The 16,527-nt window shown below is 44.5% G+C and overlaps 1 protein-coding gene across 3 annotated transcripts in view; it reads left to right on the forward strand.

Moving 5' to 3' along the window:
* Positions 1-16,527, forward strand: part of LOC130294084 (sulfotransferase 2B1-like) — a 110,906-nt gene that overhangs the window by 86,182 nt on the left and 8,197 nt on the right. For all 3 annotated transcript variants that reach the window (XM_056543502.1, XM_056543503.1, XM_056543504.1), the window contains exons 4-5: positions 12,532-12,658; positions 12,743-12,837. In XM_056543502.1, coding sequence (XP_056399477.1) covers positions 12,532-12,658; positions 12,743-12,837 — 222 coding nt within the window. The remainder of the gene's footprint in view (positions 1-12,531; positions 12,659-12,742; positions 12,838-16,527) is intronic.

The raw sequence follows: 16,527 nt of genomic DNA on the forward strand, positions 1-16,527 counted from the left end.
CTGTCTGGTTGCTTGGTGCTTCCACTATGATGCAGATGGTACAAATTGTGCTGGCTTCATCATGCTGCTCTGGCCAGGCCAGATAAGAAGAAGCCAGAGAAGTGGAACAATGAGGGACCAGGACAGGTGAGTATTCTCAGAGGGACATTTTCTCCAACCAGTGGCTCTCCAGTTGTTGCAAAACTGCAACTCCTATCATCCATTCTGTTAGTGGATAAAGGGAGTTGTAGTTTGCAAAAGCTGTTTGGGAAAACATGTTTTAAGGGCACACTCCAGTGGCATGGCTCATTAGGGGTGAACTAGTATTTCATTAGGGGGCACTGTGCCACAGATCATTAGTAACAGTGAACATAGTTCATTAGGACAGACAAGGATCCAAAAATCTCTGGGCAGCATACTGCTGTATTGTTGAAACAGCTGGAAGGAGTTGGAGGAAGGGGGCCTGGGCCAAATGAAGAGGAAAAGGGAAGGTGTCCAACTTCAGTCAGAGAAGACATCGGCCCAGATTTATCAATCTGCCGGAAATCAAAACTGTTTGGTTTTATCCAAAACAACCAATCACATATGTCAAAGGGGTATTCCGGGCAAAAACATCTTGTCCCCTATCGAAAGGATAGGGGATAAGATGTCTGATTGCGGGGGGCTTGCCGCTGGGAACCCTGCGATCTCCCTGCAGCAGCCGCCTGCATTCTATGTGTAGCTGCGTCTGCAGTTTCGGAAACCGCCGGTCTTCCGAGATGGGGACGTGACGTCACGCTACGCCCCCTCCATTCATTTCTATGGGAGGGGGCATAACAGCCACAACGTTCCCTCCCATAGACATGAATGGAGGGGGCGTGGCATGACATCACGTCCCCGTCTCAAAAGCCCGGCGGTTTCAGAAACTGCAGACGCAGCTACGCATAGAATGCGGGCTGCTGCAGGGAAATCGCAGGGGTCCCAGCGGTGGGCTCCCCCGCGATTAGACATCTTATCCCTTATCCTTTCGATAGGGGATAAGATGTTTTTGCCCGGAATACCCCTTTAGCGAGCTCTTGGAAAATAAAAGCTGAACTGTGATTGGTTACTATGGGCAAAACCCTGCAGTATTGATTTGAGATAGATTGGTAAATCTAGGCTATCTCTGTGAGTTACTGGATGTAAATGTTTATTTTGCCCCTGACTGTGTCTGATGAGTTCTGTAGTACCTGTATAATCTGAATGATCTCTGGGGCCTTTCTACTTTTTCTACTACTGTTGATGAGAGTCTCTGTACATAATGTCCATACATGCTCTATAAATCTGATGAACAGGATAACTTTTGGACTTGCTTGAGATAAGATTCACTTGAGTTAAGATTCATTACCTTATGAATATACCTATGACTATAACAAAATGACTTATTCTTATGACAATACCTCTTTCTTTTTTTTCTTTTTAGTAGGTTTAACTATGTACTATGCCCAATTAGTGACTAAGCATATAAGAGACATAGCTGACTATACATCTCTGTCTGACTAGAACATTTCATGATATTGGACTATGACATCACACATTATGAGTTGCAGTACTCATACATTTGATTAGTACTATGGTATATCTGACTATGACTGACATTTGAGTGAATATTAGAGTATTACTGACATGGTATGCATAGTTACGACAATGCTTATACACACTCTTTGACATTATATCACTGTTTATTTTTGTCATTAGACATGACATTATACCACTTTTTATTTCTGCTATTAGACATAACATGATCTACCTGAGGGGACTTAAGAACTGTACAGAACCGTGTTCTGTATCGGGACACCACTCATCTCAGCATAGCCTTAACACTGTTCCTGTGACACTTTCCTTAAAGGGGTACTCTGCCCCTAGACATCTTATCCCCTATCCAAAGGATAGGGGATAAGATGTCTGATCGCAGGGGTTCCGCCACTGCAGCACCCCAGATATCCAGTGCACTGAGCGAACTTCGCTCTGTGCTGGATGACTGGCGATGCAGGGCGGAGGCTCGTGACATCACAGTCATGCCCCACTCGTGACATCACCATCACGCCTCCTCAATGCAAGTCTATGGGAGGGGGCGTAAGGGCTGTGATGTCATGAACTGCACGATCTAAATGAACGCTGGGTGCAGCAGTGGTGGGACCCCCGCGATCAGACATCTTATCCCCTATCCTTTGGATAGGGGATAAGATGTCTAGGGGTGGAATACCCCTTTAAGTAAAAGTAGTTAAATACCACTGGTATATAAAAACCTTTGGAAGCAATTACAGTCTCCAGTCTTCTTTGGTATGATGCCACAAGGCTTGCACACCTAAGAGTTTTCTGTCATTCTTCTCTACAAATCCCCTCTGTCAGGTTGGATGGGGACCATTGGAGACAGCCATTTTCAGGCCTCTCCATAGATGTTTGGCTGGATTAAAGGGAGGGCTCTGGTCACTCAAGGACATTCAGAGAGTTGTCCCTAAGCTTCTCTTGTGTTGTCTTGGTTGTGAGTTTAGGATGAACCTTTGACCCAGGGCACTCTTGATCAGGTTTTTATTAAGAAGATCTATATACTTGCTTCAAGCTCCATTCAGCTTTACCCTCAACCCTTATCTCTCTTTCCCAGTTGCCAGAAAACACCACCACAGCATGATGCTGCCACCACCATGCTTTGCATCTGGTTTTTACCAGACATGATGCTTAGAATTAAGGCTAGAAAGCGAAATTTTGGTTTCATCAGACCAGAGAATCTTCTTTCTTGACTGAGAGTCCTTTATGTGTTATAGCAAAGGGTGTGAACACTATGTCAATATGTCAAAATTATATTAGTAAAACAATTCTGTTTTCATTTTGTCATTATGGGTTGTTGAGTACAGAATGGGATGTGTGGGGGGGGGGGCATGATTTCTTTCTTCTTTTTTTTTTTTTTTAGCACAAGGCCGCAACATGACAAAATTTGAAAAAGTGAAAGGGACTAAAAACTTTCCAAAGGCATTTCACCTCCTATTGAAAGCTACTGTGTATCGCGCTATATAGGTATACAGGGGGATGCATTGCAGCAGCTTCCCATAGTTTTTAATGGGATTCTGCTGCACCATTCACATTGTAGAATTTCTGTGGTAGACATTCTGCCATGGAAATTCTGAATTTCAGTCTCTGAAGAATGAACATGTTCATTGTTTTTGGTGGAATACAGTTTGGAATACATTGCCGTCTATGGGGACCGAAAATGTCTATGCGGTTCTAGAAACTGGCTGCTCTTGTGGATGGAGATGGTCACATCTTGGTTGCTGGAGACAGTAGAACCTAGGTTCCTCCTCCTGTGAAAAATGTGTCTCTAGGAATAAAAAAAAAAAGATATGGCCTTTGGTGTCTTTCTCGATTCACCATATGAGTGACATGAGTCTCCATCTTTCGTCTTAACAGAGATGAAGTTGTGAAGTAAAGGTGTACCACGTGATGTATGTAAGAGATTTGAGTGCCCAAGTTCTGGCTCATGTTAGACACATTTATACTGTAAATGTAAAAGATTTCACACAGTGGGGAACAAAACAACATGAGAAATGTGCCCCACACTATTGAGAAATTCCCCACAGGGTGATACATAAATGAATAGGGAACTATGCAAAATATATATACACGCTGTTGTTGTTTTTTTTTTTTGCATAGTGCCCTAGTCATGTATGTGACACATTGTTATGACAATAGAAGCAGGGATTAGGGTAGGTATGAGTGTAACTTTTTTTCAATGCTGTTTAGCTTCCTAGTTGAAGTGCCTAAAATTAAACCAATAAAAAGAAAGCTCAAGAATCCACAAGGTGCATCCTAAATGTTAAAGGTGTATTCCACCCCAAGACATCTTATCCCCTATACTAAGGATAGGGGATAAGATGTCTGATCACGGGTGTCCAAGCGGCCGGATTCCCCGCTATCCTTAGTATACTAGATAAGATGTCTAGGGACTGAGTACCCCTGTAAGGAAAGTGTTTAAATCAATTAGCACACATGGGTCCTAACAATGGATCCTAATACCCAGATACCCCTAAAACTTATAGAAGGGCAGAATGGTTAGATCCATTATACAAGCTTTTACACAGGTCTGAAGCTTAAAACAAGACAACTCACCATGGTTTTCAGTTGCTGATGGAAGTAGTAGTCCCGCAGGGATTAGTAATTGTCTCCAGAAGGGCTCAGATAAGTGGAACAACAAATACATAACAGGTCAATACAGACTGGAGGAAAAAACAAAAGTGCAAAAACAGAAAAACCCTGAGTCCTTAAGGGGTTAAAATAGCTTTTGATTTCAGTAAATATGCTGCAAACACAACAAATGACAATTTTCAGTTCTTTACAACCTATAAAGTGTTTTGAAACTTACTGAACGTAATAATTTGGGGTACTTGAGGACCGTGCTTGAGAAACACTGTACAGAAAGCTAAAGTAGCAAAGACTAACAAACAATGTTTCCAGCACTTTAGGCTAGCCATTTGGTCTATAACCTAAAACAAGCAGAACAATAACCGGGTAAGGATTAATTACTGCAGTAGAAACTAACCCTGTTGCCAGCAATGATAAAAACACAGAAAGAAAAGAAATGGTGGAACAGGTCCTGCCATACTTGAGAGCACAATAGTTTCTTTGTTAGCATCAGCCAAACATCATCAGAATAGTGCCTTAGGCCAGGGCTCTAAAAAAAAAAAAATCCAGTAAGGTAAGTAAATATATATATATTTTTTTCATATAGGGTCTGATAAATGGAGAATAGCAGCTGTAAAGGATCTCCTAGAGCTCTAAATGGTACAAAGGCGCGCAACTAAACTGATATGGGGCATGGGACACATTAGTTAAAGGGATATTCCGGTTTGATTGCAGGGGTCCCTCCGCTGGGACCCCCGAGATCTCGGTGCAGCCCCCGGCATTCTGTGCCGGGCACTGCCTCAGAGACTGAAATGCGATGTCACGGCCATACCCCTTCGTGATGTCACACCATTCATGTCTATTGGAGGGGGCGTGACTGCAGGACCCCTCTGACCATACATCTTATTCCCTATCCTTTGGATAGGGGATAAGATGTATAAGGCCAGAATACCCTTTTAACCACTTAAGGACCATGGGCGTACAGGTATGCCTTGACGCCCTGGTGCTTAAGGACCAAGGGCATACCTGTATGTCTGTGGGAATTTCGGTCCCCGTCGTGCGCCGGACGAGGACCGGACCGTGATGACTGCTGATATCTATCAGCAGGCATCCCGTGCCAATGACCAGGGGGGTCCTGAGACTTCACCACTGGCGATTTGCGGCTATTCTGGGTCATACGGGTCTCCGGTGACCCGTAAAATAAGGGGATCAGGGTTGTCCAAGACACCCCCGATCCCCCTGAAGGGATAGGAGGGAGGTGGCAGGGGTGCCACCCCTCCTATCCCTGCTATTGGTTGGTCAGAAGCGATCAACCAATAGCAGATAGGGGGCGGGGGGATTAAAGTTCGGTTCCCCTGTTCTGCCCACCTTCAGTAGTCCAGGCAGAACGAGGGAACCGATGGTGACCGGCACCAGAGGTCCACTTACAAGCGGCGGGTGGGGATCGGCGGCAGAGGGTGGCAGAGAACGGCGATGCGGCTCCCTGGTGCAGCGATGACGTGCGGCTCCCTGGTGCGACGAACCTACGGAAGCCGGTGAGTAGTTGCATAGCAACATCTCGAGGGCTTAGAGTTTTGAGACCACTATACAGTGATCTCTAAACCGTAGCCCTCCAGATGTTGCAAAACTACAACTCCCAGCATGCTCAGACAGCTGTTTGCTGTTTGGGCAGGCTGAGATTTACAGTTTTGCAACAGCTGGAGGGCTACAGTTTGGAAATCACTGTGCAGTGGTCTCTATACTGTGGCCCTCTAGATCTTGCAAAACTACAACTCCCAGCATGCCCACACAGCAGTTTGCTGTCTGGGCATGCTGGTATTTGTAGTTTTGCAACATCTGGAGGGCCACAGTTTGGAGATCACTGTGCAATGGTCTCTAAACTGTGCTCCTTCAGATCTTGCAAAACTACAAATCCCAGCATGCCTAAACAGCAAACAGCTGTCTCGGCATGCTGGGAGTTATAGATGCGTACCTCCAGCTGTTGCATAACTACATCTCCCAGCATGCCCTTTGGCGATCAGGACATGCTGGGAGTTGTACTTTTGCAACAGCTGGAGGCACACTGGTTGGAAAATACTGAGTTTGGTAACAGAAACTAACTGAAGGTTTTCCAACCAGTGTGCCTCCAGCTGTTGCAAAAGTACATCTCCCAGCATACACGGTCTGTCAATGCATGCTGGGAGTTGTAGTTTTGCAACAGCTGGAGGTTTGCCCCCCCCCCCCCCCCATGTACATGTACAGGGAACATTACACGGGCGGGTTTACAGTGAGTTTCCTTCTTCAAGTTTGAGCTGCGGCAAATTTTCCGCTGCAGCACAAACTCCTAGCGGGAAACTCACCGTAAACCCCCGCCAGTGCGAATGTACCCTAAAAACACTACATTACACTACACTAAGACATAATAAAGGGTAAAACACTACATATTGTATAGCAGTGTTTCCAAAACAGAGCCTCCAGCTGTTGCAAAACAACAACTCCCTGCATTTTCAGACAGCCACGGACTGTCCATGCATGCTGGGAGTTTAGCAACAGCTTGAGGCACCCTGATTGGGAATCACTGGCATAGAACACCCCTATGTCCACCCCTATGCAATCCCTAATATAGTCCTCAAATGCGCATCGCGCTTTCTCACTTTGTAGCCCTGTCGTATTTCAAGGAAACAGTTTAGGGACACATATGGGGTATTTCCGTACTCGGGAGCAATTGCACAACACATTTTGGGGGTCTTTTTCTCCTTTTACCCCTTATGAAAAGGAAAAACTGGGGTCTACAGCAGCCTGTTAGTGAAAAAAAAAAATTTACACTAAAATGCTGATGTTGCCCCATACTTTTTATTTTCACAATATTTCACAAGAGGTAAAAGGAAAAAAGACCACGTGTGTTTACAAAGCCCCCATAGTGCCAGAACAGTGGTCCCCCCACATGTGACCCCATTTTGGAAACTACACCCCTCACGTAATGTAATAAGGGGTACAGTGAGCATTTACTCCCCACAGGTGTCTGACAGATTTATGAAACAGTGGTTCGTAAAAATGAAAAATTTTATTTTTCATTTTCACAGCCCACTGTTCCAAAGATCTGTCAAACGCCAGTGGGGTGTAAATGCTCACTGCACCCTTATTAAATTCTGTGAGGGGTGTAGTTTCCAAAATGGGGTCACATGTCAGGGGGTCTTTCTGAATGTCATTTTGAATACTTTTTAGGGGTGCAGTTTCCATAATGGGGTCATTTATGGGGTATGTCTAATATGAAGGCCCTTCAAATCCACTTCAAACCTGGTCCCTGAAAATTTCGTGAAAAATTAGAGAATTGCTGCTGAACCTTGAATCCCTCTGAGGTCTTCCTAATGTAAAAACATGTCAACTTTATGATGCAAACACAAAGTAGACATATTGTATATGTGAATTATTATGTAATTTATTTGGTTTATCTATTTTCCTTACAAGCAGAGAGCTTCAAAGTCAGAAAAATGCTAAATTTTCACCAGTTCACAAAGAAATGATGCAAGTATCAACAAAAATTTACTACTAACATAAAGTAGAATACGTCACAAAAAAACATTCTCAGAATCAGAAAGAAAAGTAAAAGCATCCCAGAGTTATTAATGCTTAAAGTGACAATGGTCAGATGTGCAAAAAACGCTCTGGTTCTTAAGATGAAAATGGGCTTGGTCCTTAAGGGGTTAAGAGTAAATAAATTAAAAGAAGGTAATGGCAGACGACGCATTCACCGCATCAGTTGATAAAAAGCCAGTTTATTGAATCCAGGGTCTGAGGAAGCGTACCATAGTACACGCGCAACAGCTGTCACCCATTTGTACTACAAGAGACACGTCATGCACCTTATCTGGATTTCTATCAACTGATGCAGTGAGTGCGATCCTATCTTCTCTACCATTACCTACTTTCTGAACTGTGTTCCTATGTACTGGTACGCACCCCACATCAATATATTCGGTGCAGGAAAGAAGAAACAAATGGCTACTCACTCTCATTCACGGCGGTTTATTTACTAGCGTGAGTGAGCCGGAAGAAGCGTGCAAACGCGAAACGTCGCTCCTGCTGTTACGTGCCTGTCTGTCTTTTGCACCTGTCGTTTTGAAATAAACCACCGTGGATGAGAGTGAGTAGCCGTTTGTTTCTTCTTTCCCGCACGGATTATACAGCTACTGTCTCTATTGAACTGAGCAGCACTCACACAGTCTCTTCACCCAGTTACGGTAGCAGTGCATCATTCTAGGGGTTGTATGTGGATCTCGGTTAGAATCAAGGTGGTTGTGCTGACTTGCTTTTTCTCTTGTTCCACATCAATATATCATTGCTGCTATATTTATTGTACACTGAAAAGGAAAGGCATAACTCATGGCTGGAGTGCCGACCACTGTGACTGTTGCTGCTTTAAATTAAAAGAAGAGTCATAAGAATTGAAGTTTGAAGGGATATGATCAACTTAAGTGTATAAATGGATTGTACAAAAACTGAAAAACTGTTTTAGGTAAAACCCCCTTGTCAGGATCCGGACTGGTATGCGGAGAGGACACGGGTGGTGGATCCTCTGTGTCAGTGAGGTGATGGCGTGGGCCGTACCAGGGGAACAGAATCTAAGGGGTTACTGGTTTTCACCAGAGCCCGCCACAAAGCAGGATGGACTTGCAGCGGCTGGTAACCCCCAGGTCGTTCCACCCGATAGCGACTCAACCTCACTGACAGCTGAGAAAGGCGCGGTACACAAGGACAAGGCAAGAGCAAGGTCGGACATAGCAGAAGGTCTGGGCAGGCAGCAATGGTTCGTAGTCAGGGGCAACGGCAAGGGTCTAGATACACAGGCAATGGAACACACAGAAACGCTTTCTCAGGGCACAAGGCAACAAGATCTGGCAGGGACAGGAAGGGGAAGTGGGTTTATATAGCGTAGGGAGTGTTAGGAACTAATTGGGCCAGGCACCAATTAATGGTGCACTGGCCCATTAAATCTGAGAGACCCGGCGCGCGCGTGCCCTAGAGAGCGGGGCCGCGCGCTCCGGGTCTGAGCAGAAGGACGGGGCCGGTGAGTGACACGGGATGCGACCCGCGGGCGGGCATGTCCCGCCACGGGGATCGCATCCCCGTCGAGGGACACAGAGCAGCGCTCCCGGTCAGACTCGCTGACCGGGGCGCTGCAAGCAGGGAAGTGACGCTGCGAGCGCTCTGGAGGGGAAGCGGGGCCCGGAGCGCTCGGCGTTACACCCCTCAAAAGACAATTGGGCACTCCATTCCCCTGGAGAATTATTTTTTTATGGTCTGGTTTGGGTTGTGAGCTAATTTTGCTCAGAGTCAGCTCTGGGGTCTGAATTATTTAAAGAAATAATCAATAATGAAAACATGTCATTTTTATCGTAAAGTGTACAGCATGAAAATGAAATCTTCCAAAATTAGCAAAATTGCTGAATTTTCTGCTTAAAGTTCAAGTTCTAGCCAAAGCGAACTTTTATCAAAGTTCTGAAGAAACTCTGGCTCTACAGGTTTGATTTCCTTATCTGTGTTTACAAGTACTTAAAGCGCACCTGTCTGATCCTACAAAAAACTGTTATATGTTACTCAGCACCTATTCCTGATCGTGTACATGTAATTTTCATGTATCCCCGATATTTCACAAAAAAATAGCATATTACAGCTGCTTAATGAGGGTGTGTGTCCATCTCTTGCCTGCACTGTAATGACTCCTCCCCCTCACTCACTCTGCTGACTCCCTTGTTGCCTTCAGCTGTGTGCCTACAGCTTTTGCAAAACTACAACTCCCAGCATGCCCAGACATTCTTTGACTGTCCAGGCATGCTTGGAGTTGTAGTTTTGCAACAGCTGGCACATGTTTGGAAAACTCTGTGTTACAGCAGTGTTGCTGCAGGCTATGTTCCTCCTGCAGCCTTGCCAATCAGCCATCTCATGTCCATGACCCTTGGACACGTTCATGCTGCTGTAGGACTCATCAGTGTTCCAGGAGCTATGGGGACCTCCAGTGGTGGGATTTTCAAAGACAGTTTTCTTTAATTAACCCGTTAACAACCACGGATGTAAATGTACACCCTGGCTTGGCGGTACTTCATGCACCAGGACGTACAGTTACATCCTGTGTATGACTGCGAGCATCGGAGCGGTGCTCGAGTCATACACGGCAGTTTCCGGCTGCTATCAGCAGCTGGGGATCCGCCGGTAATGGCCGACATCCGCGATGGCGCAGATGTCTGCCATTAACCCCTCAGATGCCATGATCAGTACAGATCACGGCATCTGCGGCAATGCTCATGTTAAAACGATCTGCCGCAGCGATCTGATCATCTGTAATGGCAGACGGAGGTCCTCTCACCTGCCTCCATCCATCTCCTGGCACCTCCTCCTCTGGTCTGAGATCAAGTAGACCAGAGCAGAAGATCCCCAATAATACTGATTAGTGCTATGCTCTATGCATAGCACTGAACAGTATTAGCAATCAAATGATTGCTATAGATAGTCCCCTATGGGGACATAAAAAGTGTAAAAAAAAGTGAAAAATTTTAAAAATAAAAGTAAAAAAATGAAAAATCCCCTCCCCCAATAAAAAAGAAAATTGTCAGTTTTTACATTTTACCCCCAAAAAGCGTAAATTTTTTTAAATAAACATATTCGGTATCGCCGCGTGCGTAAATGTCTGAACTATCAAAATATAATGTTAATGATCCCATACGGTGAACGGCGTAAACTTAAAAACATCCAAAAATGCAGCTTTTTTTGTCACATTTTATTCCCAAAAAAATTAATAAAAAATTATCTAAAAGTTTTATATATGCAAATGTGGTATCGATAAAAAGTACAGATGATGGCACAAAAATTGAGCCCTCATACCTCCCTATATACGGAAAAATTTAAAAGTTATAGGTGGTCAAATAGGGCAATTTTAGATTACTGATTTTGTACAATAAGTTTTAGATTTTTTTTCAGTGGTACAAAAATATAAAAGTATCTAGCCATGGGTATCGTTTTAATTGTATTGACCCATAGAATAAAGAACACATGTCATTTTTACCGTAAAGTGTACAGTGTGAAAACGAAACTCTCCAAATTGTGCAAAATTGTGGTTTTCATTAAAATTTTGTCCCTAAAAAATTTTTGGGGGGGTTTGCCGTACATTTTATGGTTACAAAGTACAATTGGTCGCGCAAAAAACAAGCCCTTATATGGTTCTGTAGATGTAAATATAAAAGAGTTATGGATTTTAGAAAGCGAGGAGGAAAAAAACGCAAAAAATTAAATTGGCCTGGTCCTTAAAGTTAAATGGGCTTGATCCTTAAGGGGATAAATATGAATTGTTTTTTAAAGAAGTATATTAGAAAAACTATTGTTTTGCCAAGATGTAGAACATTTAAAATGTTTTTTATATCTAACAGTGCCCATTTAAGTATTAGAAGTTTCACCAAAATAATAATTTTTTTTTTTTTTACAGGGATTCCTCAGTGCTTAAAAATTCAGTGCTTAGGAAATCCTGCAAGGTCAACCCTTCAATTATTTCTTGTGTAATGCTGCATTTTCTCTGTCTTGGTAATTTATGTTCAGGGACTTTTCCCCTGATATTATTAATTCTAGAACACTGTATGAATGAGAAAGTGGGTTTAAAGGGGTACTCCAGCCCTGAGACATCTTATCCCCTATCCAAAGAATAGGGGATAAGATGTCTCACCGTGGGGGTCTCGCCACTGGGGACCTCCGCAATCTTGTATTTGCCACCCACCTGTTTGAGCTGCACGCTGCAGTGCCAGCTCACAAACAGCCGGGTGGCGACCGCGAGGCCGGAGTATCATGATGTCACAACTCTGCCCCCATGTGACGTCACCCCCCGCCCCCGATATGCAAGTCTACGGGAGGGGGCGTGACAGCTACGGTGAGACATCTTATCCCCTATCCTTTGGATAGGGGATGAGATGTCTCAGGGCCGGAGTACCCCTTTAAATAGATAACATAAGTCAAAAACTATTATAATAAATATAAACTAAGAAACCAACAGACTGGCAGAGGGGGAGAGAAGATGCTGTCTATGAGGACACACAGAGGGACATAACAGCTGATCAGCAGGATTTCCATTAGTTTTTGTGGCAAATTATAATCAGCCTTGAGCTAAAAAAAGGAGCAGAAGAAAAACAGAAAGTAGACTCCTTATGACTTAGAGGACTCTACTAAGCTGATACAATATTTTATTTTCATACAATTTGATAATTCATGTCATGTTTCAGATGATAAGGATGAACTTTGGGAGAAGGGTTCTTGTAATTTGAATTCCTCTGTAAGAGAAGGGTATAAGAGTGTCTTTCTGGCCTATGATATGTATAATCTGATTATAAGTGAGTTACTGTCTGAACTAAAATACTTTTCCATTTAATATATTTGTTGTTTTTTTTTGTTTTTTTTAAGGTCATTTATACAATCAGAAATCCTAAGGATATTGCAGTATCCCTTTATTATTTTGCCAAAATGAGTGCATTCTACAGAGAACCAGAGAGTATGGATACTTTTATTAAATACTTCTTATCCAAGGACGGTGAGTAGTGAAAGCTAATGCGACATTCCATATGTTTAAATAGTGAATATAAGTCATTAGTTTATCATAATTTATCTCTTCTAGTGCTGTATGGATCCTGGTTCAATCACATCAAGGGATGGCTGGAACTGCAGGGAAAAGACAACTTTATGTTCCAAACCTATGAGGATCTTAAGCTGGTAAATCCTTAATATAAAACAGTTTAGATGAGGAGAAAACAGTCATAAACTAATTTTCCCCTACCTTTTCCTGTGTATTTTCCCCAGGGGGTTTAACTAGGACATTTATAGTATATTCACAGGATATGTCAGATATGTCTGATTAATCCTGTATGAGTACAATCTCTGCAATCCCAACTAGGGGAACTGGTTCTATGGCATCAAGTAGGAAAATAATTGGAGAAAAAAAAGAAAACAAACTATTCAGTCCTGTGCATCCCTGTGCATTCTGGTATTTGGGAGTTACAGAAACAGCTGAGCCAGCAATTCTAAGTCAGTGGCCATCTCACTAGTAAAACCACTGTCATAGGACACCCCCTTTGCCTTATAATTCCTGAGATCTCTATCATTCCAACTGTCAATAATGGGGGAGATTTACCAAAACCTGTCCAGAGGAAAAGTTGCTGAGTTGCCCATAGCAACCAATCAGATCGCTTCTTTCATTTTTCAGAGGCCTTTTCAAAAATGAAAGAAGCGATCTGATTGGTTGCTATGGGCAACTCAGCAACTTTTCCTCTGGACAGGTTTTGATAAATCTCCCCCAATGCTGTTGCTTGTAATCTGTAACCATTCTATCCCTGCAATAAAACTACTCATTGACTTCCTGGTAAGTTTGTGGTAGTGTTGTGCTGTTCATTCTCATTTTCTGATTCAATCTGAGACTATACTTTTTATTACAGTAACTTGGTCATGTGATCACCAAACGGACTCTCCAAACCTTCCAGTGGTTAAAGGGGTACTTCACCAAAGGATAGGGGATAAGATGTCTGATCACAGGGGGTCTCGCCGCTGGGACTGACCCATGATCTCCGTGGAGCACCTGGTGTTCTGAAAGTTATTTTCAGAATGCTGGTTTTGGGCAGCTGTGGTCTTGACATCACGCCCCTTCTCATAGAAATAACACGACCACGGCCGCCCAAACCCAGCATTCTGAAAATAACTTTCACAGAGATTGTGGGGAGGGGTCCCAGTATCCTTTGCTGCACTATACTAACACAAAAAAAAAAATTCTGGAATGCTTCTTTAACCCCTTCCCGCAGAATGGCATATATAAACGCCGGGTTGTGCAGTGCGCTCGCGCATCCCGGCAGCATCGCACGGGTTAACTGGCAGAAGTCCCGCTGTTTCCAGCAGGGGACAACTTCTGCTTCACCCCCAGGACCATCCATTGATGGTCCTGGTCAGCGATCACTGTGATTGGTCCATGTGGACCAATCACAGTGATCTGGGGTGAAAGTTCAGATCCCCCGCACTGCCCGCCCCTGGAAGTCGGGCAGAACGGGGGACGAAGGCTGCAGGGGCTCGCAGGGACCTGCGGCACACGGGGGGAACACGTGGGGACCGGCGGACTTACCTGGCGGGACCGAGGAGCAGCGGCAGGACCGAGGAGCAGCGGCAGGACCGAGGAGCAGCGACGGGACCGGCAGGTAAGTATGTAGTCCTCAGAGGCAGCAGTGAAGATCTTCACTGCTGCTTCTAGGAGTCTGAAAACTACAACTCCCAGCATGCCTAGACAGCCTTTGGCTGTCTGGGCATGCTGGGAGTTGTAGTTTTGCAACATCTGGAGGGCCCCAGTTTGGAGACCATTGTATAATGGTCTCCAATCTGTGCTCTTCCAGCTGTTGCAAAACTACAACTCCCAGCATGCACTGACTGTCCAGGCATGCTGGGAGTTTTAGTTAAGCAACATCTGGCCCTTCAGATGTTGCCGAACTACAACTCCCAGCATGCCCTTCAGCTTTCTGGGCATGCTGGGAGTTGTAGTTTTGCAACAGCTGGAGACACACTGGTTGGGAAACATTGTTTCTAACTCAGTGTTTCCTAACCTGTGTGCCTCCAGCTGTTGCAAAACTATAACTCCCAGCATGCACTAAAAGACCATGCATGCTGGGAGTTGTAGTTTTGCAACATCTGGAGGGCCCCAGTTTGGAGACCATTGTATAATGGTCTCCAATCTGTGCTCTTCCAGCTGTTGCAAAACTACAACTCCCAGTATGCACTGACTGTCCAGGCATGCTGGGAGTTTTAGTTCAGCAACATCTGGCCCTTCAGATGTTGCCGAACTACAACTCCCAGCATGCCCTTCAGCTGTCTGGGCATGCTGGGAGTTGTAGTTTTGCAACAACTGGAGACACACTGGTTGGGAAACATTGTCTGTTTCTAACTCAGTGTTTCCTAACCTGTGTGCCTCCAGCTGTTGCAAAACTATGACTCCCAGCATGCACTAACAGACCATGCTGGTTTGCAACAGCTGATGCAACCCCCCCAAGCCCCCCCCCCCCCGCCCCGCCACCCCCGTGAATGTACAGGGTACATTCACATGGGCGAGGCTTTTACAGTGGGTTTCTCGCATCTTGAGATGCAGCAAATTTTGCGCTGGGAAACTCGCTGTAATCCCCCGCCCATGTGACTGTACCCTAAAAACACTACACTACACGAATACAAAATAAAATAAGAAGTTAAAAACACTACATATACACATACCCCTACACAGCCCCCCTTCCCCAATAAGAACGTCCGGTACACCACTGTTTCCAAAGCAGAGCCTCCAGCTGTTGAAAAACAACAACTCCCAGTATTGTCGGACAGCCGTTGACTGTCCAGGCATGCTGGGAGTTTTGCAACAGCTGGAGGCACCCTGTTTGGGAATCACTGGCGTAGAATACCCCTATGTCCACCCCTATGCAAATCCCTAATTTAGGCCTCAAATGCACATGGTGCTCTCACTTTGGAGCCCTGTCGTATTTCAGGGCAACAGTTTAGGGTCACATATGGGGTATCGCTGTACTCGGGAGAAATTGCATTACAAGGTTTGGGGGGCTTTTTCTTCTTTAACCCTTCATGAAAAGGAAATGTTGGGGTCTACACCAGAATGTTAGTGTAAACATTTTTTATTTTTTACACTAACATGCTGATGTTGCCCTATACTTTACATTTTCACAAGAGGTAAAAGGGAAAAAAGCCCCCCAAAATTTGTAACGCAATTTCTCCCGACTACAGAGATACCCCATATGTTGGCGTAAAGTGCTCTGGGGGCGCACAACAAGGCCCAGAAGGGAGAGCGCACCATGTACATTTGAGGTGATTTGCACAGGGGTGGCTGATTGTTACAGCGGTTTTGACAAACGCAAAAAAAAAAAAAAACCCACATGTGACCCCATTTCGGAAACGACACCCCTCACGGAATGTAATGAGGGGTGCAGTGAGAATTTACCCCCCACAGGTGTCTGACGGATCTTTGGAACAGTGGTCCATGAAAATGAAAACTTGTACAGCCCACTGTTCCAAAGATCTGTCAGACACCAGTGGGGGGCAAATGCTCACTGTACCCCTTGTTACGTTCCTCAAGGGGTCTAGTTTCCAAAATGGTATGCCATGTGTGTTTTTTTTTTGCTGTTCTGGCACCTTAGGGGCTTCCTAAATGCGACATGCTCCCCGAGCAAAATTTGCTCTCAAAAAGCCAAGTATGACTCCTTCTCTTCTGAGCATTGTAGTTCGCCCATAGTGCACTTCAGGTCAACTTATGGGGTACCTCCATACTCAGAAGAGATGGGGTTACAAATTTTGGGGGGTATTTTCTGCTATTAACCCTTGCAAAAAGGTGAAATTAGGGGGGAAACACACATTTTAGTGGAATTATTTTTTTTTTTA

Source organism: Hyla sarda, chromosome 10 (genome assembly GCF_029499605.1).
Source record: "Hyla sarda isolate aHylSar1 chromosome 10, aHylSar1.hap1, whole genome shotgun sequence".
NCBI lineage: Eukaryota > Metazoa > Chordata > Amphibia > Anura > Hylidae > Hyla > Hyla sarda.